A 27706-nucleotide genomic window follows, 5' to 3' on the forward strand; every position below is an offset into this window, starting at 1 on the left:
GAATGACTATAATAGAGAAGAGTCAATTAGATCTTTCCAAAAAAACAATATTATGAATGCCTAGATACTTAGCCAGTTAGTTAGCCCATATTCGCCGTAATTTTGCCCTTCTTTTACAAAAATTCCTTATTTTATAACATAAAAGTATCTTTATTTTTCTCGAGGTACACAGTCAAACATGGTCTTAGATTCGTACTAAGGGGCTTCAGAAGGCGCCAAAACCCAAATCCTCGGCTACGATTTTTGAGTCAGGTCCTCGACGAAGTTGAGAATGCGGGGCCCACGACAGCTACTTCTGACAAATAACGTTTCCAACTTTTGCCGCACATTATTAAAAAAAAAACAAAAAAACCAACTGAATAAAAAAACCCGGGAAAGAATCTCAGGCCGCCACGTCATCAACGTGGGATGGGTCCCACCGGGGAGCTTCTGTTCGGTTATAACTTAAAAACCGTATACGGACAAAGCTGACCCAACAGACAGACCCACATCTAACCACGCGACAAATTTACAGCACGTTTCCGTTTCCGTCCCGTACGAAATTACCAAACAGGGTCTCTCTTCCTTTCCGCGGCTTTGCGCGTTGGTTTGTAAGTGTGATGGGTAATTTTGTAAATCAGACCAGAGAAGGTGATGTTGACTTTGGACGAGTCATGGAACTTTTTGTATAAAATATTTAAATTTTCTTTTTAGTTATTTTTAGAAATTTTAAGGTTCTTGGTATTATGATTTGCTAAACTTAATAACTGCAATAACTAAAAGCATTACATACTCCTTAATCGATTATTGTCTAACGTTACTCTACATGACTACATTTGCCTCCTTAGGGTTTGGTGCTAAGCAGCAAAAGTGGTGTGCAATGGCCGGAGGTTGTGAGAGTTTAGTGTGATTCCGGCTATCAATTAACCGGCTCACACAAAAATCTCATAATAATTTATGAAATTACAAAATCTAAGTAGTTTTTTAACGTTTCTCAACTAAATTCGCCTTTAGTTATAAGTTCATTTCGCTTACTTATAGACTATAGATAACACACTCATACAATAAACAAAAGTTAAGTAAATATTAAGACATTTGGCTAAGCTAGCCTCTATATACTTATTTTAAACAATGGGGATATCATATGTCCATACATTGAATCATGGAAGTTTGAATAAGATTTCTCTTTCTGATTTTTATTAGAGGTGTTACAGATGAATCCACCTGTGTATGGCATGTGATGGAAGATGCATGTGGTGGGGTAAAGTTCGTAAAACATGGTTTAATTTGGCAGTCCCATGAATGTTAATCATGATGCATAACACAAAACTAATTAAGTTATTTTTATAAGCTAAAAAGATGTCCCAAAGCACTACAAACAGTATCTAGCCTAGCACTATCAGACTGGTCCAAAAATCTAACAGCCATTGCTTTGTATGGTATTCGCAGGATGGCATATATAATTGTTTCTTAAAGCCTTCTCTTCTGCCATCGCCATGTTCTCTTCAAAACTCAAAAGGTAGCATTTTGTTTAGGTGGCAACGCTCAACGGCGGCTACCATTGGAACTTTTTTTTATTTTTGTCCTTCTCTTTAGCCCACTCCATCCTTTATATTGTTAGAACTATAACTTACCAACAGGTCACACCTCACCATTGGAACATGCTATGCTAGCTAGATCAGTGATCCTCAATTAGCCATGGCTTTTTGTTGTTCGGCTGATCGAACATGAAAGATGCATTGTCACCCTCATTTCTTACTTAGCGTTTTGAGTATTTGGGGTTAGAGGATTTACAAATGTCTCATCTAGGGTTCGTCTTCTTTACCTAATTTTTCTTTTTTAGTTCGTTTTAGGTTGTTTATTTTCTATTATGTGTACGTTTTCATTTCAATCAGATGAGTAGATGTTATTTCAATAAATTTTTCATGCAAAAACAAATTGAAGGCCCCAAGGGTTACGACAACTGAAGCTGCAATTTAGTTTTGTTTTTAAGCACAGTATATCATTTTCATGAAATTTTATGTAAAATAATAAAGTTTCCCATTTTAAATGGACTATACTAGTTGATTTATTAACCTTGCGTAAGAATTCACTCATTTCCTCTTCGTTTTCTTAATGTAGACCTCTAGTTGTTTATTCACTCAATTATCAACGATTAATTTTAGTTGCTTCCCAACAACTCAAATAATGAACCCATAACATAATACCATGCATTGTAGTATGGTCCTATATATATTTGGCATCAGGGTGCCGCATGGTTATAGAAATGCATATATAGTTGCGCTTTCTACAAGCAAAATGAGTCTAACTACGACAAAAATGTTGGTATCCCAACTGACGGGATGCCCCCAGATACTTTATGAATAATTGTGAAGTCCATTATTAGAAGATAGAGTACATACAAAACAAATAATGATAGTCTCATGTTCACGTTACAACACCAAGTAATCCATTTCATATATGATATATACCCATCCTTGTAATTATATTAACTGTGGGGCTATAGATTTTGAAATGCTTTCATTCCAAGTATTGATCGATTTCTTATATTACAGGGATTCCTTTCAGAAAACAATTATCCCCTGTACTAATTCTACGTATGAAAGTTTTTCATTGTTATTAGCTAAGCGACGTATCTATCTATTTGGGCCATTTTCATGCATCATGGACGTAGGTTATTGCTCTTCGATCTTATCTTCGCCATTATAAAAAGTAGGGTTCGGAAGATTGCAATCTCCAATTCTGTCCTTAACTAGGTGGACCGGTTCATATTAGGATTTAGGAGTCTATAAATAATAACCTTAATATTTCTTCTAAGTTTGGTCAAAAATTGAAGTTCAAAGCTAGCTTCGGATTTTCTTAAGGGGAAGATGACATATAATTGACAATCACACAACAACATATACAAATATAGAAAATCTGAGTTAATTAATCAAATTAACAGTTGTGAATATGAGACCATCACAATCCTTCTTCCCCTCTTCAATGGCGTATCCATATGGCTTGTCTATGCATGAGCATCTCATATATTAACCATCAAACCCATATATACCAACCCAACTTGGAGTTCATGGCAAGAAGAGATGACTTACTACTTATCATTGGTCATTGTTGAATGGCAAAAAAAAAAGTTATTTACATTATTTTTGAAAATGATCAATTATTGACTACATTCCTAACTCAAAGAGTCAGATTCGAAAACTACAACCGTACCATTTGAAACTTATGTTTACCATTTGAAACTTATTGTGTTCATATTCGATTTATGTGCAAACCGACATCATTTTTGGACCCTATCGCTTTCCTACTCGAAGATCGAAGCTTGCTTATTATTATTAATGTTATGTGGTGAAAAGTATCAACTAATTGAAGCACTTGTATGAGAATGTGAGATATGACATATATGTGAAGGACGTAACAGGAGTCGGGTAAGTAAAAGATGGAGAAAATGTATGGTGAAGATTTTGAAAAGCACAAATTGAATACACCCCTTTCATATTTCATAAATATTACATTATCAGACTAGTTTTATCCTATATATCTTAGCTATAATTTGGACTTAAATGTTTGGAATTGCATTAAGTGACCAGTGTGAAGATATATAATGACATAAACTCATATAATAATGATCGAGAATAAGAGTAACTCAAAAATATTCATTTTGTATCACTAAGATGAACTTTCTTAAAATGCGGAGTGATTTTGTGAATTTCATAGCTTCAGATAATCATAACACAACCTAGGTTAACATTCTTTTTTTAAAGTTTTTTCCTCCAACATTTCATCATTTTGGTTTTATGAATTTAACTAGGGAGGGAAGAGCTTGTCCATGCCAATCTATGGGTCATATTTCATAATTATCTTAATATTGGCAAGAGCAAATGTACTTCATTCTCACCCTATCCTTTTCATGGAATATATCAAAAGTTTGTCATTTCCTATCATGTTGATGATACGTAGCTTGCACATATAGTGAGAAGTTTCATGCATAGATTGAGTTATATAGATTTTCGTCGAGTACCGTATTTAGGCTTTGAATGGTAACCCCCCATTCCCCAATCTCTGTATTCTTCTTCTTTTTTCAATAAAAGATCTAATGAGAGACGGGTGGAGGGTTTCCGATTTTAGTGGTCCTTTTTGGGGTTGTGTGGGTGCTTTGTCACCCATTTCAGACCGCTACGGAAGAGCTGATGTCTCATAAAAAGTTTTGAATGTTAACGAATAAAACATTCCAACATTTCAGCACAGTTAACAAAAGACAAGATGTATTTGAAAACAGATTTTTCAAGAAGCTAGGAGGGCAAGTCATGTTCACAACCATTCACAATTCCAACTTACAAGAAACTAGGGTAATCTTGGGAAGATTTTGATCATAAAGCCAATTTAACCGAATTCCATGCCAGTCAGTCAAAATAGAACGAATAGGTAGAAGAGATTATTTAGAGTAACTTGGTAACCAAAAAATTCCTATTCAAAAAATAAAACAAAAGTTTATTCAAGTTTCACTTCAAATATATTATAAGTATTTCTATTAAAATAAATCCTCATCCGTTGCCACTTTTAACCATTTAGGGCCAGTTTGGATTCGACAAATTAAGATGGACTTGACAAACTCTAGCATTGGAATAGCTACAAGGCATACATATACCACACAGAACTAGAGACCAAGGTTTGAGAGAAGTTCAGGCCATCTTGGAGGAGTTTCTTCATCAAAAATGTAAGTCGAAGAAGGGATAACTATAACCCCACTGCCTCCAATCTGCACAAAATTATTGCATGGAAATTAAACCCTACGTAGTATCCAAGAACGCAATAGTCTTTGATGAAACATGGAATTATCTACATATTATAAATAAAATAAAACATATCATATATTGCTCACCGATCTCAGTTGTTTTACAGACTCGTAGGGTGCCTCTTCCGGTAGACATATGATAATGGCATAGTAATCAACTGTTTCTTTCCCATCATCACCTTTGCGATAAACTGGACTTACAGTCGGGCCCTGCATGTTGAATAACCAACTGGTTGAGTATTTGAGTTTATGGTTCATCGATCGGTAGAGTGGTAAAGCTTAAATAAAGCTCACCCGCAAACCAGATAATAATGGCTGGCTAAGGACTCTCTCACACATGCACTTCTTGTGCACTATTGCCACTCATATTTGCAAACACCTGTGTGAGATAAATGAGTGAGAAAACAAAGAACCCTAGCTGAAGGTCCAATTATTTATAGATTGTTGGATTAACGATGAAATACGCACCATGAATGTACCCTCTGCCTTTCAATTTGCATCCAACCTTTCGAGAATCTCACGTGTCGCGTCTAGTGAATTTTTCCTTCCGAGCAAGGATCTCTTGCTAGCAACAAGAACTGCCTGTATAGAATATTGATCGAAAGAAATGATCTTCGAAAATAAGAACCAGCAACATACATGCTTGGTAAGACAACCCAGCAGAAGCTTAATTACCTGACTTCTCAACACAATTCCTCCCTTGTTTTCTTTTAGTGTCCTCCCAGTACTCACAAGGTCCAAAATCACATCAGCTATCCCCATCTGAATATAAGAGATCCAGTCGTATGGTATTTCGATGTTAGTAATTATTAAAGGCCTAACAAACTTGAATTATCTGATGCAACCATAATATTCTTACCGCAGGAGCTGCCTCAAGTGCTCCATCAGCTGTGGAAAAACTCACATGGTTCAATCCATTTTCTTTCATAAATTTAGGACCCAACTGCAATGACACGCAAAGAAATTAATGATCGAAATTGAAATTGAAATAGAATGTATCACAGAGAAAAGTGAAAAATAAGTAGAACAAAATTGCTTACATAGGTGAAGCCAGTAATAAAACGCAAAGGTTTCTCTTTAGTCCATTGAGGCATTTGTGCTAACTCGTCCAGAGAATTTATATTCTCAAAAATCCCACAGTTTGGTATCTGAAAGAGCAAAGGATATCAAGTTGAAGGCTACTGACTGATGCTAAAATGAGTGAGATAACTAGATCGAGTTGGCTATTTGTAAATTAAAAAGTAACTCACTGCAAGGGATGAGCGGCACTCCCCATACCCAAGAGCATCATGAACAATGATAAGATCTTCATTCCCCTGAAAGAGTATAAAAAATTACTGCATGTCATACAGAGATGTAGAGTTGTTCATATTCATTCTGAATAATACACATAGGTAAAGCGAAGGATTTTTTCAAGAAACAGACAACATGACAAGGTATAAGCTAATTATTGAGAGATGAGGGTCACGATCGATTTAAGATGAACACAATTATACACTGATTTTATGAGCTATATCATCAATTTAAACCGTTTTAATTAAAAACTGATTTGGTATATTCACAGTTATGAAAGTTGTACGTACACCTTACAACTTTATTTGGAATAATGAATTGAGATGGTCAGTTTTACAGTTTATTATAGATACCTGTCCAAATTCACAAACGGTATCTAAACCCACTATGCCAAGGTCTAAATCCCCAGACAGCAATCTCCGCACAATGTCTGTAGGTCTTTGAAAACACACTTCAATAACTGCAACAAGAAGCTGCATAAGAAAGTTGTTTATTGATGATAGTGATCGATCGAATGAGAGAGTTTGTATGAACGATATATGCACCTGTGGGATTTGAGCAACATATTGACGAGGATTGTCTTGCTTAACAGGTAATTCACAATTGTTGAGGAAATTGCGAGTGTCACCATCGATGCGGCCTTTGCCGGGCGGCCCCAGACGGATCTCGTTCCTTTCCGACCATGATGCAGCAGAACAGGTGATTTGGAAACGTGACGAAGAGGAGGACATGGGAACCGAGCGAGCAGTGGGAAACAGGGACATTTTGGTGGTAGGTTTGCCGCCAGCATTTTTGGGAACTTGAATTGGATCAAAAGCTTCAATTGACAGATAGCTAGGCCGGCGGCTGTGAGGAGTGGAAGATCGAGCCAGGGCCGGTCCTGAGCTTTTTGATGCCCAGGGCGAAATTTTGTGTGTGTGCCCAACTAGCCTAAATAGACATGTAATAATTCTTTCAAATGTCATACTCTAAATCTTTTTTTAAGGGGCTATTACATAGAGAAACATTATACAACGAGAACATAAAGTGATAAAACCAAAATCCCGTATAAAAAAGTTTACAAATCATCTAAAATGATGTCTTCTTGCATTTCTTAAAGCAAAATCATCAATTATCTTTTCATAGTCAACATTTGCCAACATATTTCTTTCAATGGTTAAAATAGTTAATCCATTTAGCCTATCTTGAGTCATGTAGTCCGCAGATAAGATTTTAATTTCAAAAAACTTGATTTTAATAATTTTAATTTAAAAAAACTTCTTTCAGCTGATGTTACCGTCACCGGTATAGTCAATAAAATCCTGTAGGCAACCATAACACTTGGAAACATATCCATTTTCTATGCAAACTCCATAATTTAAATGGATGTCCAAGGCCTATCTGTTTCATATGCCTCATTCGGCAACATCTCCTGCAAAACCCTCACCACTTCTCAAAGCAGTTTCAAGATTCAAACAACAGCTTTTCAATTCTGATCGAGACTGACTTGCAAATCTAACTTCACCTAATATTGAAAATTTAAAACCGATGAATGAGCAAGTTGTTAGAAATCACTTTGATAATAATTGATAAACACTGGAGCATAGAATAATACTTGAAAATCTGATATTGAGTAAACGATGCAACCAATTTAAAGAAAAAATTTGTTGGGTTTCAAGATTTGGGACTTGAGAGAGAGAGACTTTTGCCGAAACTATTCTTTTCACTAGCTACTACGATGAAGTGAAGAAGAAAGAGGAGGAAGAGGAGAATCTGGAGAGATGAAGAAGAATGGTTGCGGGCTTGCGGCTAAGTGGAAAGAGTTGGGAGTATATAAAGTACACTTAAATTATTAAAAAGAAAAAAGAACAAAGAAAGAGAAAGGGATTAAAAAGATATTATAGGAGTGTATAGGGTAGGTTTTGTATTTTATTAGAGAAAAAGATTTTATATAGTATAAAGTATAATTAAAAAGAAAAAGATAACAAAGAAAGAGAAAAAGATGGGGGTAGTGCGGTGGTGGCAGAGAGACATAGAGAAATGGGAGTGAGGGAGTCCATAGGGCATAGGGTAGGGTTTTGACCGTTTTGTAATTTATAATAAAAATTTATTAGAGAAAACTATAGTATAGAGAAATGGGAGAGAGTATCAATCTTGGGCCCTGGGCTGTCGCCAACACTGCCCATGGGCAAGGCCGGCCCTGGATCGAGCTAGTTAAAAAGGCTAGGTACGTAGTATAGGAATAGTCGTGGGGGAAGATTTTCGGGAGTAATTGTATTGGGAGAATTTTCTCGATTTTCTCATAAAGACAAAATCTAACAAAGATTCCAGAGTCTTGCAGAGCAAGAAAACAATTAGATACGAAAAGAAAAAATAAAATTCCAAAGGAAAAAAAAAAATCAACATTAAAACATAAATTTGATTGCCATTAATACTTTTGTATAGTCAAAGTTTTAAATGTGGTTGTTCTGGCAGTTCCCTTTTATTGTAATCCCCACACAAATATTGAGCATAATCCTTACCTTTCTGTAGTTTCAACTTGCATGTATTTTTCTCTCTAAAATATATAAATAGCCTACGCGATTCCTTCATTCTATATTTGGGTTCCTAGTGGTTTGCCTTATGGCGTACCACATTAACTTATGAGATTTGCTTCAAGGAGTTGGGAGTTGGGGTTGTAGGCTCATATATTTCCAATAAGTGAGAATGGTGGTTTCACACAGAAGGATGCTATTAATTCACTATGCCAAAAACATTATCAGACGACAGATGGAAACCGTTGTGGGATATGGAGAGCCACCGTTGTAGACCGAGCCGCTGTCTGATGAAAATTCAGACAACGGTGGAACACAGTTGTCTGAGAAACACACAGACAACGTGTATGTGTTAAACGTGTTGTGTGATACTCGACAGATGGCTCGGCAGATGCTATGCGCAGCTGCACAGCAGCTGCGGTGCTGTCTTCAGACAACAGAACTTGTTTAAGTCCGTTGTTTGTTAAGCTTTTCAGACAACGGAGCTCTAGTGTTTTCTGTTGTGTGAGAGTTAATTAGAAGACTTTATTTTTTCAAAAAACCATTGTCTGATGTATGAGAAATCTGTTGTATGATCATTTAAACATCCATTTACCTAATAAACAATAGTGATCAAATGGAAATAAAATTTGATGCAAACCATCAAATGAACTAGCAGTACTTTAACCCATACTTTAAACTTCAAAATACATTGGATCCACCAAGATATATACATTCGTATTAGTCATTGTTCCACAAAGTCATGAATCAGTGACAATTTATTGTCTTACATTGCATCAGAGACAAAAACATAAGTGTGCTAGAAATGGATACAGTGATCATTGGACTATTTATGATTGCTTGCCCACTTCACCCACTACTAATGCTTGCTCTTGCTGCCCTTCTTTTCTTTCTTCTACTTCTGCCACCACTGATGTAATATGCCTGCTCCTGCTGCTCCTCTCTTCTTTCTTCTACTTCTGCCACCACTGATGTAATGTCAGTTAACAAGCCAAGGGAAGGAAACCTTTAAAAAATTGACTTGAGAGAATAAATTAACTTCTCTACAATTGAATAATCTACAACCACAAACAAAAAATAACAACTTATTTCTAGAGGTAGCATGCAATATTCCCACATCAAAAGCCACACTACACATGAGTTGCTACACGCAAGAAGTTGCAGAAAAAGAAAAAAGAAAAAGACTTGCATCTACATCGATTCACCACAGCACAAATAATTTTCAACATTTGATTCACCACAGCACAAATGAAAGACCAAATGTGCCACTTATTTCACAGATTTCTATAGCATATCTGAAAACAACTACACACCACACAGTTGCAAGTTTTCAGATCCTTTCTACCCTTGTAAATTTGTGATGCATATAGGATTTAAATAGTTTAACCAAAACTGTCAAAACCTAGTAACCTACTACTCTGAATTTGAAATGTAATGAAGTAATTGTTAGAGAGGGACAAGGTTCTAAAAACGCTAGGCGCTAGTCGGGCGGAAGCCTGGGGACTAGCGCCTAGGGGCCTAGGCGGGAGCCTAGTCGGGGACTAGGCTGTTTTTTTTAATTTTAATTTTATAACATATAATTATATTAATAAAAATATAAAAGGTATTATAATGTTTCAAAATAGTGAAAAGATTTGCTACAAATACATGTCATCAGATATTACATTGGTTCAACTCATTACATGTCATGTGATGCGCTGGTTATACCAAACAGAGAGCAAAACTTTCAGTGTCATTTGTGGGATTTCTTGTAGAAAATGGAAGCAACCCATTCCAACTATCTAGGGCTTCTTGAAACCTCATGTCTCTCTAAACTCCTTGCAGTATAATTACCAAAAAATGAAAAACAGTCCTTAAAGTTTTGGTTCAAGTTGCCAATTATCTGAAAAGTTTTCCTACATGTTCATGTATATATTTATTGACATAACCCTTTTATGTTCCTATTTTATCTGTCGAAGGAGACATTAGATGTTTAATAAATTGCACATTAACTAGTAATGACCTCTAATCTATGACCCTAGAAAAACATATCCCAATCCCAACCTCAAAAGATCATTCTAGCCTCTTCCCCACTTTCACATATTATTGCAGAAAACGGCAAATTAGTTCCTCACTTCCTCATTTTCCATTTCAATCAAGACGGAGAGAAATACTAATATTTTCGACTGTCATGCAGGTTGTCAAGAAATACTAATCTTGTCGAGAAACTTATAACTCAGTAGAGCATGCAGGTTGTAAAAAGAGGAACTTAGTCACTTACAGCCCATCTAGTAAGATTTTGTTGCTGATCTTTGCTAAGCTGTGGCTTGCTTCTGTTGATAAATCTCTGGGATATAAAATTAAGTCTCTCAGATTGAGATTAAATAATATCTAGACAAGAATGAACACTAGGAAAACGGTGACTATAAACCTGAAGAGTGAAGAGATCAGCAGATTGACCAATCACTTTGTCATACTTCAGACCTTCTGCTGCGAGTCCAGCCATTGCTACCACAGCCAACCTAATTAAAAGGGTATATTAGTTCAATTTGTCCCCACCAGTCATGAATTCAAATGTATAGTTTATAATGCCTCAATGGAGTGCACTATGTACAAGCAAAAAAAGGATTGGAACACAAATGAACATGATACAATAGACTGATTTTTCTCCTCTACCAAATCAGATTATGGAAACACTGATTCAGACTAATGGGGGTACAGAGAAAAGATGCACTATTGTAAAGACTGCATTTGTTACAGTTTCAGAAGAAACACATTACTCTTATTTAAAAATTTTGTATAAAAGCAATCTCAGACAAACACAAAGAAGTGAAACTACTGAAGCAAAATGCTAAATTGTAGTAGCTGTAACTATGATATAAGTACATGTCTAGTTCCTTTGCATCAAGCTACCCACTATATATCAGCTTTTCCAGCCATTGATCAATGAGATTTACATGCTCTTTCCCAATATCTAGAGAATAACCCAGAATAGGAAGACCCAGCAAATACGCAACTATGAAAAGAGAAAATCATTTAATCAGAATGTCCAGTAAGCATCCACATATATCAGTCATAAAACCAGAAATTCGAACCCACATATATCCACATTTTCAAGTCAAAAGTCAAAACAGAAAGGCAAAAAGGGACAGATGCAATTCGAACCCAGAAATCCAGAAGGACAAAACAGATCACATATCCAATTTTCATCTCATATCAGTCGTATGTATAGCGTATAGCAAAAGTAACAGATGCAATTCGAACCCAGAAATCGAAGCAAGAAAGATGGCAGCAACTTACCAAGCTTGAAGTTTCCGAAATCGAGTCGAAAACTGAAATCGAAGCTGCTTCCCCTAAACCCTAAGTCAAACCCAGACTTGAAGACTGAAAATTGAATACCCAGAAGCAGAAATTAAGAGGAAGCCATAAATCGATTGAAGAGTGAAGACCCAGAGTACACATAAAACCATAAGTACACATTCTATGTATATCTACATTTAGAGAGAGAGAGAGAGAGAGAGAGAGAGAGAGAGAGAGAGAGAGAGAGACTGAGTAATTGACATTACTTTATGTAATTTTCTATTTACAAGAAAAAAAAAAGGGAATTATATATGTACCTGGAGCTGCTAACTTTGAACTGGTGAACATGGCCACCAATTTTTCTGAAGTCTACACTTGGTTGAACTTTGTGCAATGAAAACAAAAAAGGGAAAACCTCATGAACAACAAAATCGAAGTATCCAAAAGCAAAGCATTAGCACAAAACAAAGCAACCCAATCCAAAAGATATAAAGAAAGATTGAAAAAGAAAAATCTTGGGGCCTCACAGAGCTCTGGTGATATAATTGAGAAGCTTCTCAGAATCATCGAAGAACAGAGACACATCTGGGTTGCTCTCATCTTAAAGCTGTTAAAGCTGCAAAACCTGGCATTCAAAAGCCCCTTCTCTCCCAAAAACCCACCAGGAAACAAAAATGACCAAATAAAATCAAGAACACAACAAAAATCAAAACAAACCCATCTGAAAATTATTCATAAATCTCAACATTAATTTTCTGTTCCTTACCTCCAGAATTGACAGAAGCTTGCAGCTTCAACATACTCTTGTATCTGCAAAGATCCAAGCACAACTTGATAAGCGAAATAACTAGGACTCAGCATCCAAACCAATTGGAACTGACATAATGAAATCGAACCAACAGCAAGGCAGCAAGAGCAATTAGAACATTCATTCATTTAATCAAGAGTAAAGCAGCAACTTACCCGAGCTTGAAAATTTCTGAATCGAACCAAGTCTCCAAGAGCAAGATCAGTTGACCACGAGCCCGATACTTCAACTGAAAACCAAGAAATTAATGAAAGAGTGAGACACAGATCGATTGTAAACCCAGAACAGATCGATTGAAAACAGGGAACCCAGAAATTCAATTCAACCCAAAAATTCATGAGAGACAGAGAGAGTAAGTCAAGGACAGAGGTCGTGCGGCTGTGCCGGAGTCCGCAGAGAGAGAGAGAGAGCCGGCCTTCACGTTTTGGTTTAACCCAGAACCCATCTTCGATTTGGTTTAACCCAGAAAACCAAAAGAACTCATCTTCGATTTGGGTAGATTGGGTTTAAGTTTCAAGAGACAAGAGTTATAAAAATCAAAATAAAAGACTGAGACGCCCAGCACCGCCTAGGTGACCGACTTTCTGCTCGGAAGAGAAGGAGGCGGTGGTGACCGTGGAAAGAGAGCGGGAGAGGAAGGAGGAAAGGTATAGGGTTTCGGGGAAGAGCTAGTTTGCTATGTATTTTTGAAGATGAAGTGAACGAGATAAAAGTGGGAAATCTGACTTAATTAAGTGCCCGCGTGTGTGAAAATTTTCAACTTAGTGTTTTCCGCTTTTTTTTATGACTTAATTCATACAACGCATGTATGAAGTTAAGTTGTCTAATCATCATGTACATGTTAAATTTGAGTTAAGGGAGCAAGGAGGGAAAATTTCCGCCTATGTGCAATTAAAGTAACAGTTTTGACGTTAGGGACATACATTTCTCATTCAGACAACACAAATAAGTCATTCCGTTGTAGGAGCTTAAATCGTGTACCAGCATTTCACTCAAATATTGGCCTTTTTGGGGCTACTCACTCACATTTTGGGGTACATGTGATTTTCTTCCAAACTTGCACAACGGAAACAAAAAAATGCGTTGTATGTTATTTTGCAACTTACTCTCATACAACATATACAACAATACTGTTGTGCAAGGTGAGTCAAAATTTTCGACCCAAATTTGAGCAAGGTGAGGGGGAATTTTTTTTTACATTCAGACAACAGACAATCCTTAAAACTGTTGTACAATAATCTTGGACCCAAAAAATTGATGTACGACCTCCTTATACAACGCCAATATCATTAAACCTGTTGTGTGAAGCAGTTTCAGTGATCACACAACGGAAATTTTTTTTTCGTTGTCTAAAAAGTGTAGTGTGATGTAGTTTTTGGCATAGTGATTGGTGGTAATACACAAGTTATGTATGATATATTCTGTGCTTTGTATCCTTTTACATGGCAGAAGAATGAATATCTTCATTGGAAAAAAAAAATACACACATTTCCTTTTATGGAAGCTCAAGTTATATTCTTATGCGTACATGTCGAAAAGGGAAGCTAGCTAGCTCGATGGAGTACCACAGTCTATAAGATATAAAAATAGCTATGAGTTTAAACCAAACTAATTAAACAACCAGTAGTGTAAATAATATGCATTATTAATTATATAGCTAGCTAGCTAATATTACATTATCGATCCGATCAACTACTTTCCACATCGGTGTTCGGAGGATGTTCCTTCGGTAATGACCGGCGTGAGGCATCCCTCCTTGTTACAAAATTCAAAATCCTTGGCGTGCTTGCCATTGAAGTGGCTCTTCAAGGCATTTCCATTCTTGCTCCAGTCGAAAGTTCTTCCACACGCACCGCACTCCATCTTCTGGTGCCCATCTTTCAAATGCACAACTCGTTCAGAACGCTCGGATGATCGAAAGACGCAAAACTGGCATTGGGTTGACATCTTTACCTGCAACAAACATATAAACAAAAGTTTAAAGTTTATTCCATCTTCAATTAGGAACAAACATGCGATGAAGAATCAAATATTTGAAAATATATAACTGACAAACTAATCATATCGACCAAATTAGAAACTGGACATGCATTAATTAATATTGATTAAAGCATACACTGGCTATATGTGAAATTGCGGATGAAACTACCTAGCTGGGGGGACTGGTGGAGAGGCTAGGCCGGGTAAACTGAATCTTGGTCGAGCAGACAAATAATTCACGACATATTGATATATGTAGTTAGGATTCATGCAATCCTCCCCTTTCCACCTACCAATAAATAGATAAGAGACTCTCAGAGGAGGTATCCGAGAGATAAGAAATATTGTGTGATTTAATTGGCACAAAAAAATGCATGATTTAACCAAAACAGAGCATGCATGAGTGCTATTGGCTGCAGGCTGCTGCTAATACCATCTTAACATACTATAGTCGATAAAATCTTTTTCTCCTTTTCATTCAATTATATCAAATTTAATATTACTCTGTGCCCCCTAACTCGATCTATTGGTTTATCAAATTTCTACGTGAAAATTTAATTTGGAATATATATATATATATATATATATATGTGTGTGTGTGTGTGTGTGTGTGTGTGTGTGTGTGTGTGTAGACATATGTGTGTGTATGTGTGTGTGTGGCCCTTCTAATGAGGACCACTAGAATGATGACTAGTTGAGGACTTTCTAATCAACGGTTTGGGAGACCCACTTTTCGATTACATTACATCAAATCAACCGTTAGATATATGCATGAGTAGATCACTTCTGAAAATTTTCTTCCAAATTGCTAATTGTTAAGGTATCAAACTACATCAAATCAATGAACGAACCAAATCTGTCAAACATAAACCATTCATGGTCATAAGTCATAACAGATAAATCACAATTATGAATGCATGCCTTAACAGTTTTTAATTTGATTGAAAAATTACATAAATGATCTACACGTAAATATCTTAGCAATTTGACATGCCACAACGTATATTTGTAAAATATATATTACTTTTTATAAGTTGCTGTTACTTCAGGTAAATTACTGGAAAAAAAAGGGCAGGTATGGTAATTCCCATTTTTGTTTCATATTAAATTATTTGCCTTATTAGGGTTGAATGCAAATATCTTAAATTTTATGACCAAAAGTTAAACAATAAATAGATAAATTATATAAGAACAATCATAATCCTTATTCTTATTCACAATGGATACAAATTCGTTTCATAGAGATATTGTGTACAGTATTACAGTATAAATAATGGGGGGAGAGGCTTTCTTTTTCTCAATTACTTGGACCTCTTTGGATCAAGAAGAAGCTAGAGGAAACCAAAGAAAGCCAGATAATAAGCTAAAGTTAGATCTGACTCAAGCTGCTGATAGCTCCTAGTCAATTAAACTGCAGAAAGCTCAAACTACTCTAAGCATTTTCAATAAATCTTCTTATCCATTGGAAATTATGGATCGAGGTACCTATTCTTGCACAGATTTATGTTGCTATATATGTTAATTATGTCTTTCATTTTTACAACCAAAATCTGACAGATCTGCAAGTTCTTAGTACCGCATCATCAAGATAGCTAGTCATAAGAAATTAAATAGAGCATCCTATATTATTCTTGCATCTTGATGACTTGTTGGAACCGTTTAATTTTGTTCAAGTGAATAATAGGGTTTAGAATCTTGATACTCGAATTTGTCAGTAAATTTTCTTTCTCAGTTGTGCCTTTTGATTAATTTGTTGGTGAGTTGTTTTTAGGTCGAACTTGGCGGTCAGTTTGGTTACCAACTCTTGTGTCGACCTTGGACTGTTTCCATAAAAAGCTCTTTAGTTCCTATACTTTATTATTATTATTATTTTTTTTCTAAAAATTATGGTACAAAAATAAAACAGGGACATCTCGTTCTTCATTGTCATCTTCTAATCTATCTTTCTTTTTCCTACTCAGATTGGTCAAATTTGCCTAAGAACCTTTTGGATTCAGTGGTTGAGAGATTGATGGTAACAACAGACTATATGCGATTCAGCCTTGTTTGTATGTCATGGTATTCTGTGGCAAAGGATAATAAAAGCAAACTTGCCATGATGGCTCCTCCTCCGATGCTCTTGATTTATACTGGGGAAGAAGATTTATGGAAATTATATAACGCAATGGACAACAAGATCCTTGATTTGCAATTGCGAGTGCCAAATAAGCGGTTATGTGGATCTTCAAAAGGGTGGTTAATATTTGCAGATTGGAATGTTGTGGATAAGAATCTCGGAGTAACTCTAGTAAATCCATTCTTTAGGGTGAAAGGGAGGAGAGAAAAAGAAAATTCGGTCATTCGCCTTCCTCCACTAACACCTCCAGGTTGGAGAAAGTGGGTCAGAGTTCGTCGAAAAAATAGGGACGATTGGGTTGAACGTTGTCAATATTATGTACACAAGGCTACACTTTCAGCTGACCCTGCATCAGATGCAAACGATTGCATTGTAGTAGTCATATACGAGGAAAGACTTCGGTTGGCTTTTATTAGACTTGGTAAAGACAAAACATGGACTTATATAGATGAAAGAGTGGGCACAAGTGTTAGTAGTATAGTTATTAATGGCTGCCGTGGAATTGAAGAAGTTGCTCGAGTTGAAGATAAGTTCTATGGCGTTAATTATGGGAGCGAACTTTATTCTTTTAAAGTGACTCCTCAGTCTAGCTCAGATGTGAAATTGGCTGCTTGCGGTGTTGAACAAAAGGTCTTCGTCAAGAGATATCTTGTGGAAGCAAAAGAAAGAGTAATTTTGATGGTTCAGAGGTACATTAAATTTGATTATGAAGTTGGCAAACGTGTGACAAGAAAATTTAGAATTTTTGAATTGAATTTGGACGAGTGCGAATGGATTGAGAAACAGTCGTTAGGTGATGTTGCTCTTTTCGTCGGAGATAACTCTTCAGTGTCAGTTTTGGCTTCCAATTTTCCTACATGTCAACCAAATTGCATATACTTCAACCATGATCGTTCTCGTGCGGGTTGTGAGTTCCCGCCTCATGATTTTGGTGTTTATAATGTCGTAAGTCAAAGCTTTCTAGACCCTTACCCCACACATGTCAAGACCATGGTGGAGACGACTGATCGTCTACCAATTTGGATTATGCCAACTATTCAGTTGTAATGTGTAGGTTCTTCACAAAGCTGTTTTTACTTGATCTACCATAAGTTCTTCACATGCATGTTATATTTGATAAAAGTGGTGCAACGATCGATTGACGTCCTGGGAAGGTCATGACTGTATGAAATTATGAATATATATCATCGAATTTTATACATATAGTTGGATTTGCAGCAATTACGATTAGATTTAAATTTACAATTCATTAGCTAAAAAAAAAAAAAACCAAAGATTTAAAACATTTCATTTTTGATGAGATTTCCGTTTTGCAATGTAATTTCGCTCTATATTTATCAAAAGAGTTGGGAGGGCCTTCGTAAGTGGGAGGTCGTGAGCTCGACGACTAGTTATAGCATATAAGTTGTTGATTTGATAAAAAAAAAAAAAAAAAAGTTAAGAGGGTTAGTCGATTTCCTTTTTTCATTCACTCATGAAATTGTTCTCATATGTTATGACACATAATATTCATTTTCACACTCATGAAATTGTTCTCATATGCTATGACACATAATATTCATTTTCAGACTCATGAAATTGTTCTCATATGTTATATTATCACACAATAAACATGCAATTAACAAATGTGGAGATCAGAGCATAAAGATCATGAAAGATGCACTTCAAACTTGGAATGATTCAGTAAGATTTATGTAATGAATGCAGAATAAAGATTCCTAAAGTTTTGCGGAGCAAGAATTCGATTAGATACAAAAGGGAAAACTACCCAAAGACTTAAAACGCAGATTAGCTGCCCAAATTGACGTTTTTTGCCTAATAATTACCTATATGATCAGTTGATCAGTTGATCAGGTCAAAGTTGTGCTAAATCTCGTTCTCGTAGCATATATCTTCTTGAAAAGGTATTATGGGCCCCACACAAACATAGTAGCCCAATTTTCAGGTGGCCTAGCGCGAGAACCCTGTCCAGCCCCAAAGCCCCCAATTTTTCTAATTAACGTATTTATATACCATATGTATCTAAAACAAAAATCATGAACTACAAATCCAAATATATGTGATTTTGATCGTTCATGAGTCACACTTTGTTAGGTTCTTAGAGCATTTTTAGCAATACTAGTTATTTTGTAGTCAAATTTTAGCCAAATTAACTAAAATGTCATTTTGAACTTTGGCTAGTCACTTTTAAAATACGTTTACATTAATTCTCTCTATTTTAATTATTTTTGAATTTATACTATTTATTAAATGAAAAAAATAGTTTAAATGCATTTATAAATTACATAAAATAATTTAAAAGGCATATTAATTTACAAAAATAATAAAGAGCCTCATAGAGAAGTAGAGGCTCTATTTAGGAGCGAGATAACTAAAAGTAAAAATGGAGATCCACTTATATAGAGAGCGAGATGAGAATCTCTATTTTTTTCTTAAATTTAAAACATCCATTTTAAGCCATTATGTAATTTATAAATATTTTTAAACTATTTTTTTCCATTTAATAAATGGTATATAAAATAGATATTAAAGGGGATATGAGATCAAAACCCCTTATAAAAATAAAAATATAAGGGAAAAGAATTACCAAACTATAAAAATAATAAATGATTAACCAAAGTTAAAACAATAAAATGTTGAGACGTACTATAGAGTATAGATGTCCTATTGTGTGACCCCTAGAGATGTCCGATTGCGTGACGTGTACTACCAAACCATGGACTTGCAGTGATTAGTATTGAATATAAATAGTTTTCAGTCTAAACGTGTACACTGTACACTCATCTCCTTTGGACTATACATGAAATTACACACTAGCTGGTGCACTCCAGAGGAGCTAGCTAGATTTTTTGACGAAAGGGAGGGCAATCTCACCCTACCTCAGTTTATTATTGGAATAGAAGCATTATGCCGCGTGTTGGGTGTGTGGATCCGATTCCACATAGGATAAGGATTTGTTAATCCTTGATCAAAGAGGAGTTTTGATTGTTTCCTACCTGCTTACATAATCCTACTTGGTAATGGTTTCTATGTCTATTGGGAATAGGTTTCCAATGTCTTATAGGGTCTAGTTAGATATCTATAAATAGGGGCATAGGTTGTAGTAGTAGATCAAGTCTTTGAAGCATTAAACAGAGAGAGCAAGTGAGGTCTTGAGAGTTGGTGAGAACTTCTTGTGAGAGATTCTTGTATTCTTGTTCGTGTATTCTTCTTCTTCTATAGTGAAACCCAAGTAGCCCGGGGACGTAGGCAAAGTTCTTTGCTGAACCTCGTTAACAAGTTCGTGTTTGTTTTCTCGATCGTTTATCTATATTGTTTTGCACTTGTCTGCTTCCGCAAGAGGAATTTTAGGTCAAATTCCTAACAAAGTGGTATCAGAGCTTAGGCTCTAGAGTGGAAACAATGAGCATAGAAGACGTTGAGAAGAGGGTCGATAAGTTCGACGGTAATGACTTTAGCCTATAGAGGTCACAAATCGAGGACTACTTGAATATGAAGAAGCTTGCTAAGACTTTAGAGGGAAAGCTCCCAAAAGATATGAAGGAGGAAGAATTTGTCGAGATGGATAGGATGGCCCTTGGAGCCGTTCGACTATCGCTTTCGAATGATGTACGGCGATTTGTTATCAAGGAGACTACGTTGAAGGGGATGATGGATAGTTTGTCCAACATGTATGAGAAGCCAAATGCCGTTCAACAGTTGTACTTGATGAGGCGGCTGTTCACCTTGAAGATGGGTAAGGGTATATCTGTTCGCCAGCAAGTTGGGATAGTTGGTGATATTATCGAGCAACTAGCATCGGTGGATGTTAAATTCGACGAACACATCAAAGCTTTGGTGTTGTTGACTTCCATGCCTTCGGATTGGGATGTGACTGTGAACTCGATTTGTAGTGGAGCTGGGACTACGAAGAAGCTGAAGTTTAATGATGTGCGTGACATTCTTCTGAATGAAGAGACGCGAAGACAAAATAACCTTGAAGATCCTTCAAGTTCTGCGCTCTCTATAGAAAATAGAGGTAGAACGTTCAACAAGAACTCAAACAAAAATCGTGGAAGGTCCAAGTCTAGGGCACCTGGAAAAGGCCGAAGCGTGTCCAAGTCAGGAAAGTGGTCCGATGTGTGTTGGCATTGTGGGAAATCTGGACATGTCAAGAGAGACTGTAACCAGTGGAAGGAGACAATGAAGATGGTAAACACAACTGAGTTTGATTCGGATGCACTTGTACTAAGCGTTACTGAAGCACCATTGGAATCGTGGATCATAGACTCTGGAGCGTCATTTCACTCAACTTCACAACAAGAGCTCATGGTGAATTACCGACGTGGTAATTTTGGCAAAGTGTTTCTTGCTGATGGTGGAGCCTTGGAGATTGTGGGAAGGGGTGATGTGAAGATTTCGCTGACAAATGGTGGAACATGGACCTTGACCAATGTTAGATACATACCGCGGTTGAAGAGGAATTTGATCTCTGTGGGTCAGTTGGATGATGAAGGATGTCGCACTACCTTTGAGAAAGGTACGTGGAAGGTGTGTAAAGGAGCTATGGTGTTAGCTCGTGGAATCAAGACAGGGACACTTTATACGACCTTGAATATTGTTGCTATTGTTGAGAACAATGAAGGCACTGCGATCGTTGAGAAAAATGAAGATGCATACTTATGGCATCGTAGACTTGGGCACATCAGTGAGAAAGGTATGGGTGTACTTCAATCGAAGGGTAAACTACATGGTGTGAACTCAGTGAAGATTGGGCTTTGTGAAGACTGCATATTTGGGAAGCAAAAGGTTGTTAGTTTCTTAAAGGGTGGCAAGGCACCAAAAGATACAAAACTAGAGTTGGTTCATACTGACGTGTGGGGACCTGCACCGGAGCTTTCGTTAGGTGGCTCAAAGTACTATGTGACTTATATTGATGACTCCACAAGGAAAGTATGGGTTTATTTCTTGAAAAATAAATGGGAATTATTTGATACTTTCAAGAAGTGGAAGGCGATCGTAGAGAATGAGACCGGGTCGAAGATCAAATGTCTGAGGTCGGATAATGGACGTGAATACTGTGGTAATGATTTCAAAGAGTATTGTACAGAGAATGGGATTAGGATGGAGAAGACAATTCCCGGAACTCCACAGCAAAATGGAGTGGCTGAACGCATGAATAGGACTCTGAATGAGCGCGCAAGGAGTATGAGGATACACGCAGGATTGTCAGACATGTTTTGGGCTGATGCGGTTAATACTGCTGCTTATTTAATTAACCGTGGACCATCAGTACCATTGAATCATCTCCTACCTGAGGAAAAATGGAGTGGAAAAGAGATAGGCCTATCGCATTTAAGAGTGTTTGGTTGCGTGGCATATGTTCACATTGAGTCTGGTGCGAGAAGCAAGTTGGATCCCAAGTCTCAAAAGTGCATATTCATAGGCTATGGCGGTGACGAACTTGGCTATAGGTTTTGGGATATGCAGAATAAGAAAGTTGTAAGTAGCAGGAATGTCATCTTTAATGAAGAGGTGATGTACAAGAATAGGCAAGCAGCAGAACCTAAACGTCCTGTAAGAAAAGATCGGCAGTTTGCAAGGTTGGAAGAATTGTCCAATGAAGATGTGTCTAAGGGAAATCATGGGGAGGAACGACAACAACAAGAAGCTCCTGAGGTCGCACAACCTGAAGAACAAGTTCCTAGTGATGAGCCAGTGACACCTCCTTTTGTGCCAAGAGTATCATCAAGAAGTACTAAAGGAATACCAGCTGATAGATACTCGCCTTGTGCTAACTATTTGTTGTTAACTGACTGTGGTGAACCCGTGAGTTATGATGAGGCAATGCAACATAAAGATTCTGCTAAGTGGAAGGGTGCCATGCAAGATGAGATGGACTCTCTCATGTCCAACAATACTTGGGAGTTAGCTAAGTTACCAACAGGTAAGAAAGCATTGCATAACAAGTGGATTTACAAAATTAAGCAAGAAGTTGATGGGAGCAAACGTTACAAGGCAAGGTTGGTTGTGAAAGGTTTTCAGCAAAGGGAGGGAATTGATTTTGATGAGATCTTTTCGCCGGTTGTGAAACATACCACAATCCGGGTGGTGCTTGGCTTAGTGGAAGTTGAAGGTCTGTATTTGGAGCAGCTAGATGTCAAGACTGCTTTTCTTCATGGTGATTTGAAGGAGGTCATATACATGAAGCAACCACAAGGTTTTATAGCACCTGGTAAGGAGGACTTGGTATGCAAACTGCAAAAGAGCCTTTATGGCTTGAAACAAGCCCCAAGACAGTGGTATAAGAAGTTTGATGCTTTCATGTGTGGGAGTGGCTACACAAGATGTCAATCCGATCACTATTGTTACTTCAAGAGGTTTGACAAATCTTATATCATTCTTTTACTGTATGTGGATGATATGTTGATAGCTGGGAAGACTTCAATGAGATTGAGAAGTTGAAGAGAGAGATGTCAAACCAGTTCGCGATGAAGGATTTGGGTGAGGCGAAGAAAATCTTAGGTATAAAGATTATCCGTGATAAAGTGGCTGGTACTCTGAAGCTTTCACAAGCGGAGTATGTTGAAAAGGTGCTTAAGCGATTCAATATGGATGAATCGAAGGCTATAGGAACACCGTTGGCGGCTCACTTTAAATTGTCCAAGGAACAATCACCCAAGAGCGAAAAAGAGAAAGAATTTATGAAGAATGTACCTTATGCATCGGCAGTTGGATGCTTAATGTATGTTATGGTGTGTACTAGACCCGATATTGCTCATGCAGTTGGAGTTGTGAGTAGGTACACGAGTAATCCAGGAAAGCAACATTGGGAGGCTGTGAAGTGGATCATGAGGTATCTTTGGGGTACTACTGATATGTCTCTTTGTTTCAAGAGAGGTAGTGCTGAACTACAAGGATATGTTGATGCAGACTTGGCAGGAGATCATGATACTTGTCGGAGTACTACTGGTTATGTGTATACTGTGGGTGGTGCTGCTGTATCTTGGGTCTCAAATTTGCAAGGGCAAGTGGCCCTGTCTACAACGGAGTCCGAGTATGTAGCAGTCTCAGAGGCTGGTAAGGAGATGGTGTGGCTAAAGGGTCTGTTGGAGGAATTGGCTAAAAAGCAAGAGAATTGTGCATTGCACAGTGATAGTCAAAGTGCAATTCACTTGGCAAAGAACCCTGCTTTTCATTCAAGGACTAAACACATTCCTATGAAGTATCACTACATACGAGAACTCGTGGAGAATGAAGTGCTGCAATTGTTGAAGATTCAAGGAAGTGAGAATCCTGCTGATATGTTGACCAAGTCTGTGTCAATAAGTAAACTGAAGCTGTGCTTGGCTTCAGTTGGTCTCCAAGTTTGAAGAAGGAGATGTTGGCTGTGATAATGGGTTTTTTTTTGTTGGCTATGATTGAAGAGTATTGAAGAATGTTAGCTACTAGCGTAATCCGCTCCAAGTGGAAGATTGTTGGGTGTGTGGATCCGATTCCACATAGGATAAGGATTTGTTAATCCTTGATCAAAGAGGAGTTTTGATTGTTTCCTACCTGCTTACATAATCCTACTTGGTAATGGTTTCTATGTCTATTGGGAATAGGTTTCCAATGTCTTATAGGGTCTAGTTAGATATCTATAAATAGGGGCATAGGTTGTAGTAGTAGATCAAGTCTTTGAAGCATTAAACAGAGAGAGCAAGTGAGGTCTTGAGAGTTGGTGAGAACTTCTTGTGAGAGATTCTTGTATTCTTGTTCGTGTATTATTCTTCTTCTATAGTGAAACCCAAGCAGCCCGGGGACGTAGGCAAAGTTCTTTGCTGAACCTCGTTAACAAGTTCGTGTTTGTTTTCTCGATCGTTTATCTATATTGTTTTGCACTTGTCTGCTTCCGCAAGAGGAATTTTAGGTCAAATTCCTAACACCGCGGACCTAGCTAGATAAAATCATAAAAAGATGGATCCTTCCACAGTTCCGCTTGACTACTCAAGTCGTTTAATTATAAAACAAACGTAAAGCGGGTTGGGTACGTACAACGACGGCTCAGTCATACAAATAATGGAGCGTAATTGATTTGAGTGGGGGTCCAGAAAGAGCGTCTTTCTCTCGATCAATCACCTGCTTTTCGAGAACGGGGAAGCGGAATTTGCCCAGGTTCTTATTCCATAGTTCCACCAGCTTTCCCACAACGCGGGAAAGGGATCGACCTACTAGCTACTACTTTGCTTTTGCTCAAAGCTCAGAAACAGCAATATATCCAAGTCTTCTAGTGATAACTGTGTTGAAAATCATGGTGTGATGATGGAGATACCAGAAAGCATGAAAGATTGGCTATGGAGTTGTGTATCAAAACCCTATGATTTGTGAGAGCGAAGAAGATGATGAAGAAAGAGAGAGAGAGCTGAACAGAATTGAATATTTCTGTGTTTGTTACAATGATTAAAATGACTAACTACTTATCTGGTAACACTTATCCTATTTATACTGACTTAGAGCTAATTGTACTGTTGACTATTGACTATGACCATCAGCGTTTGACTTATACTCTCTTAACATCCCCCCTCAAACTAGTACTTGGGGACCAAGGACTAGGTTGTGAAATCCTTCGGCAAAAATGCAGCAAATTGATCAAGGACTTGTCTCAACCAGGAGGAATGAGTGGCAGTGATTGCCATAAATTCGTAGACTCACAAGTTTGCCTACACTTCATTAGATGTATGTCTGGAGTAGAAGGAAGTAGCCAAGTGCTTGGTGTCGACAAAACTTCAATTTTCTTGAGAAGAGTTTGCTGCAAATGAGGGTGAGTAGGAACTGATAATGGAGATGGAGCTGCAAATGGCAGAGGCTTGACAACTTGTGATTGAGAAGCATTGGTATTTGGTTGAGTAGCAATGGAGGGTGGCTTTGGTTGAGTGCAGAAGGAAGCAGACAAAGCTTTAGGGGCTGTGCAAGTTTGTGGTTGAAAACCATAGTGGTGTCTGCGCAAACATTCTGCTGCACTGTGACCTATTTTAAAGAAAATTTGACATTTCATACAGGACCCAGAAGCAACAACTTTTCTAGGAGAGGATCGCTGAGAACAAATCTGAGCAGTGTGACCAAGTTTCTCACATATTTGACAAACTGGTATGCTTGAACACCCTTGATTATTGTTGATGTGTTGCCCATTGTTATTAAAATTTCTACTCCTGCTATTATTTTACACCCTGTTGGAAAACTTATCACTACTGTTGTTGTAGCCATCATCTTGTTGTGAGTAATTATCACCAGTAGAATGAGTGTACTCTTCACTTCCGTTCATATTTGAAAAACCATCACCACTTCCACTCACTTGATGCATAAATCCACCATATGATTTGAAACCATTTGTTTGCAGATAACCATAATTTTACTGAATGAAACCATTGTGAGGTTGAGAGAGATTTCCATTATACTGATTGCCACCAGTACGATTGACATATGCAGTACTAACCTGAGGTTGTGCAAAAGTAGTATTGGAGTGATGAAATCTACCAAGTTGTTGTGGGATACCAGTAGTCAAATATGAATGAGCGAGATTTGAACCAGAAGTATGAACCATGATACCATTTGGTGTATTAGATACAAAGTTGATAAAGTATCCATTGTTATCCGTAGAGCCTTGGTTGAAACTGCAGCCATCATCATTGTATTGAAAAGCTCCTCCATATGTGCTGTGATTGCAATTTGCTGGATTAAAACCACCAATGTAATTTGTAAATCCACCATTGTGTTGAAAAGAATTTCCATTTTGAGAAAAGCCTCCATTTTGTTGCATCCCAATACCACTTTGTTGCATAACACCATGACCATTTTGTTGACCAACAACATAACTGTTACAAGTAGGATTTATTGCAGCAAAACACATAGCACAAGGATTAACTATATTGGGTGTATAAGGTGCTTGTGATACCCCAGTTTGAAGTAAACCTTCGTAAGCACCAAGGTGACCATTAACAATGGATGAAGCATTGTGACTAACCACTGCAGTAAGCGGTGACAAAGGTAAAGAGCTGTGCTTTAATTCAATTTCAAATTCAGCAGATAAAAGTAAGGATCTTACTTCCTCCATAGTAATTGCCTTTTGTTCTCTAATAATCTGCCTAGTATGACCATACTCACTTGGAAGACCAGCAAGAATCTGAAATTTAACATCTTGATCATTCATCTCAACTCCTGCCACAGCTAATCGATCTCTCATATATTTAAAACGCAACAAGTACTTGTCTATTGAGTCAGAGCCTTTTTGAATGTTCTGTCAGGCCGCCATGGCTCTGATACCATGTTGAAAATCATGATGTGATGATGGAGATACCAGAAAGCATGAAAGATTGGCTATGGAGTTGTGTATCAAAACCCTATGATTTGTGAGAGCGAAGAAGATGATGAAGAAAGAGAGAAAGAGAGCTGAACAGAATTGAATATTTCTGTGTTTGTTACAATGATTAAAATGACTAACTACTTATCTGGTAACACTTATCCTATTTATACTGACTTAGAGCTAATTGTACTGTTGACTATTGACTATGACCATCAGCGTTTGACTTATACTCTCTTAACATTCGGCTGTTCGGCAGAAACGCCACCTGTACCTCCAGTACTCCGTCACCAATATGAACCATGTGAGATCCTCATCTTCTTCATCCCTTTCTTTATGGGAACCACATTGGTCGGTTCCGTGATGTGTCAAGTTTCTTGGTTCTTATCCAAAGTTGAGAAAGTCCGAAACCACAGCAAGCTAGTGGTATTACCATTTTTTAAGAATGAATGGATAGAAAACAGTGGCCATTAGTCATTACCAAGAAAGTTGTACTTTACTTCTTCACTGCCCTCCAGTCGAAGACTAGTACGTAAAAAAATTCCTTTATAATAAGACTAGGAATTTTTTTGGACCAACAAATTTGATTTACCAATTTACCTAGGACATACCCGAGACTAAAATA

At 37.3% G+C, this 27706-nt stretch overlaps 2 protein-coding genes, 1 long non-coding RNA gene and 1 pseudogene across 4 annotated transcripts; 1 reads left to right on the plus strand and 3 right to left on the minus strand.

Annotated features, from left to right (window-relative positions):
* Positions 1 to 4559: 4559 nt before the first annotated feature.
* LOC112170845 lies at positions 4560 to 6831 on the minus strand (annotated as a pseudogene).
* A 5363-nt stretch (positions 6832 to 12194) lies between these two features.
* Positions 12195 to 12953, minus strand: LOC121049910. The gene is made up of 4 exons (XR_005801616.1): positions 12823 to 12953; positions 12626 to 12669; positions 12387 to 12501; positions 12195 to 12243 (listed from the first exon to the last, which is right to left on the minus strand). It is a non-coding gene; the product is annotated as an uncharacterized LOC121049910 (long non-coding RNA).
* Positions 12954 to 15891: 2938 nt separating this feature from the next.
* On the plus strand, positions 15892 to 17984 carry LOC112169450 (putative F-box protein At5g60060). Its single transcript, XM_024306472.2, has 2 exons — positions 15892 to 16128; positions 16609 to 17984. The coding sequence occupies exons 1-2, from the start codon at positions 16119 to 16121 to the stop codon at positions 17808 to 17810; spliced, it is 1212 nt and encodes a 403-aa protein (XP_024162240.1). The 5' UTR covers positions 15892 to 16118; the 3' UTR covers positions 17811 to 17984.
* A 7131-nt stretch (positions 17985 to 25115) lies between these two features.
* LOC121050190 lies at positions 25116 to 27313 on the minus strand. Of its 2 annotated transcripts, none has more exons than XM_040509555.1 (2): positions 26331 to 27313; positions 25116 to 26217 (listed from the first exon to the last, which is right to left on the minus strand). In XM_040509555.1, exons 1-2 carry the CDS (start codon positions 26962 to 26964, stop codon positions 26213 to 26215), a joined length of 639 nt encoding a protein of 212 aa, XP_040365489.1. In that variant the 5' UTR covers positions 26965 to 27313; the 3' UTR covers positions 25116 to 26212. The 2 variants fall into 2 exon arrangements, with proteins under 2 accessions (XP_040365489.1, XP_040365488.1); XM_040509554.1 differs by having other exon boundaries at positions 25116 to 26136; positions 26218 to 27313.
* Between the last annotated feature and the right edge of the window lie 393 nt (positions 27314 to 27706).

The sequence above is a fragment of the Rosa chinensis genome, chromosome 6 (genome assembly GCF_002994745.2).
Source record: "Rosa chinensis cultivar Old Blush chromosome 6, RchiOBHm-V2, whole genome shotgun sequence".
Classification (NCBI taxonomy): Eukaryota; Viridiplantae; Streptophyta; class Magnoliopsida; order Rosales; family Rosaceae; genus Rosa; species Rosa chinensis.

Coding starts and splice junctions, on each gene's coding strand:
- LOC121050190 (XM_040509554.1), bottom strand. CDS start 26,964: ATGAGAGATCGATTAGCTGTGGCAGGAGTTGAGATGAATGATCAAGAT.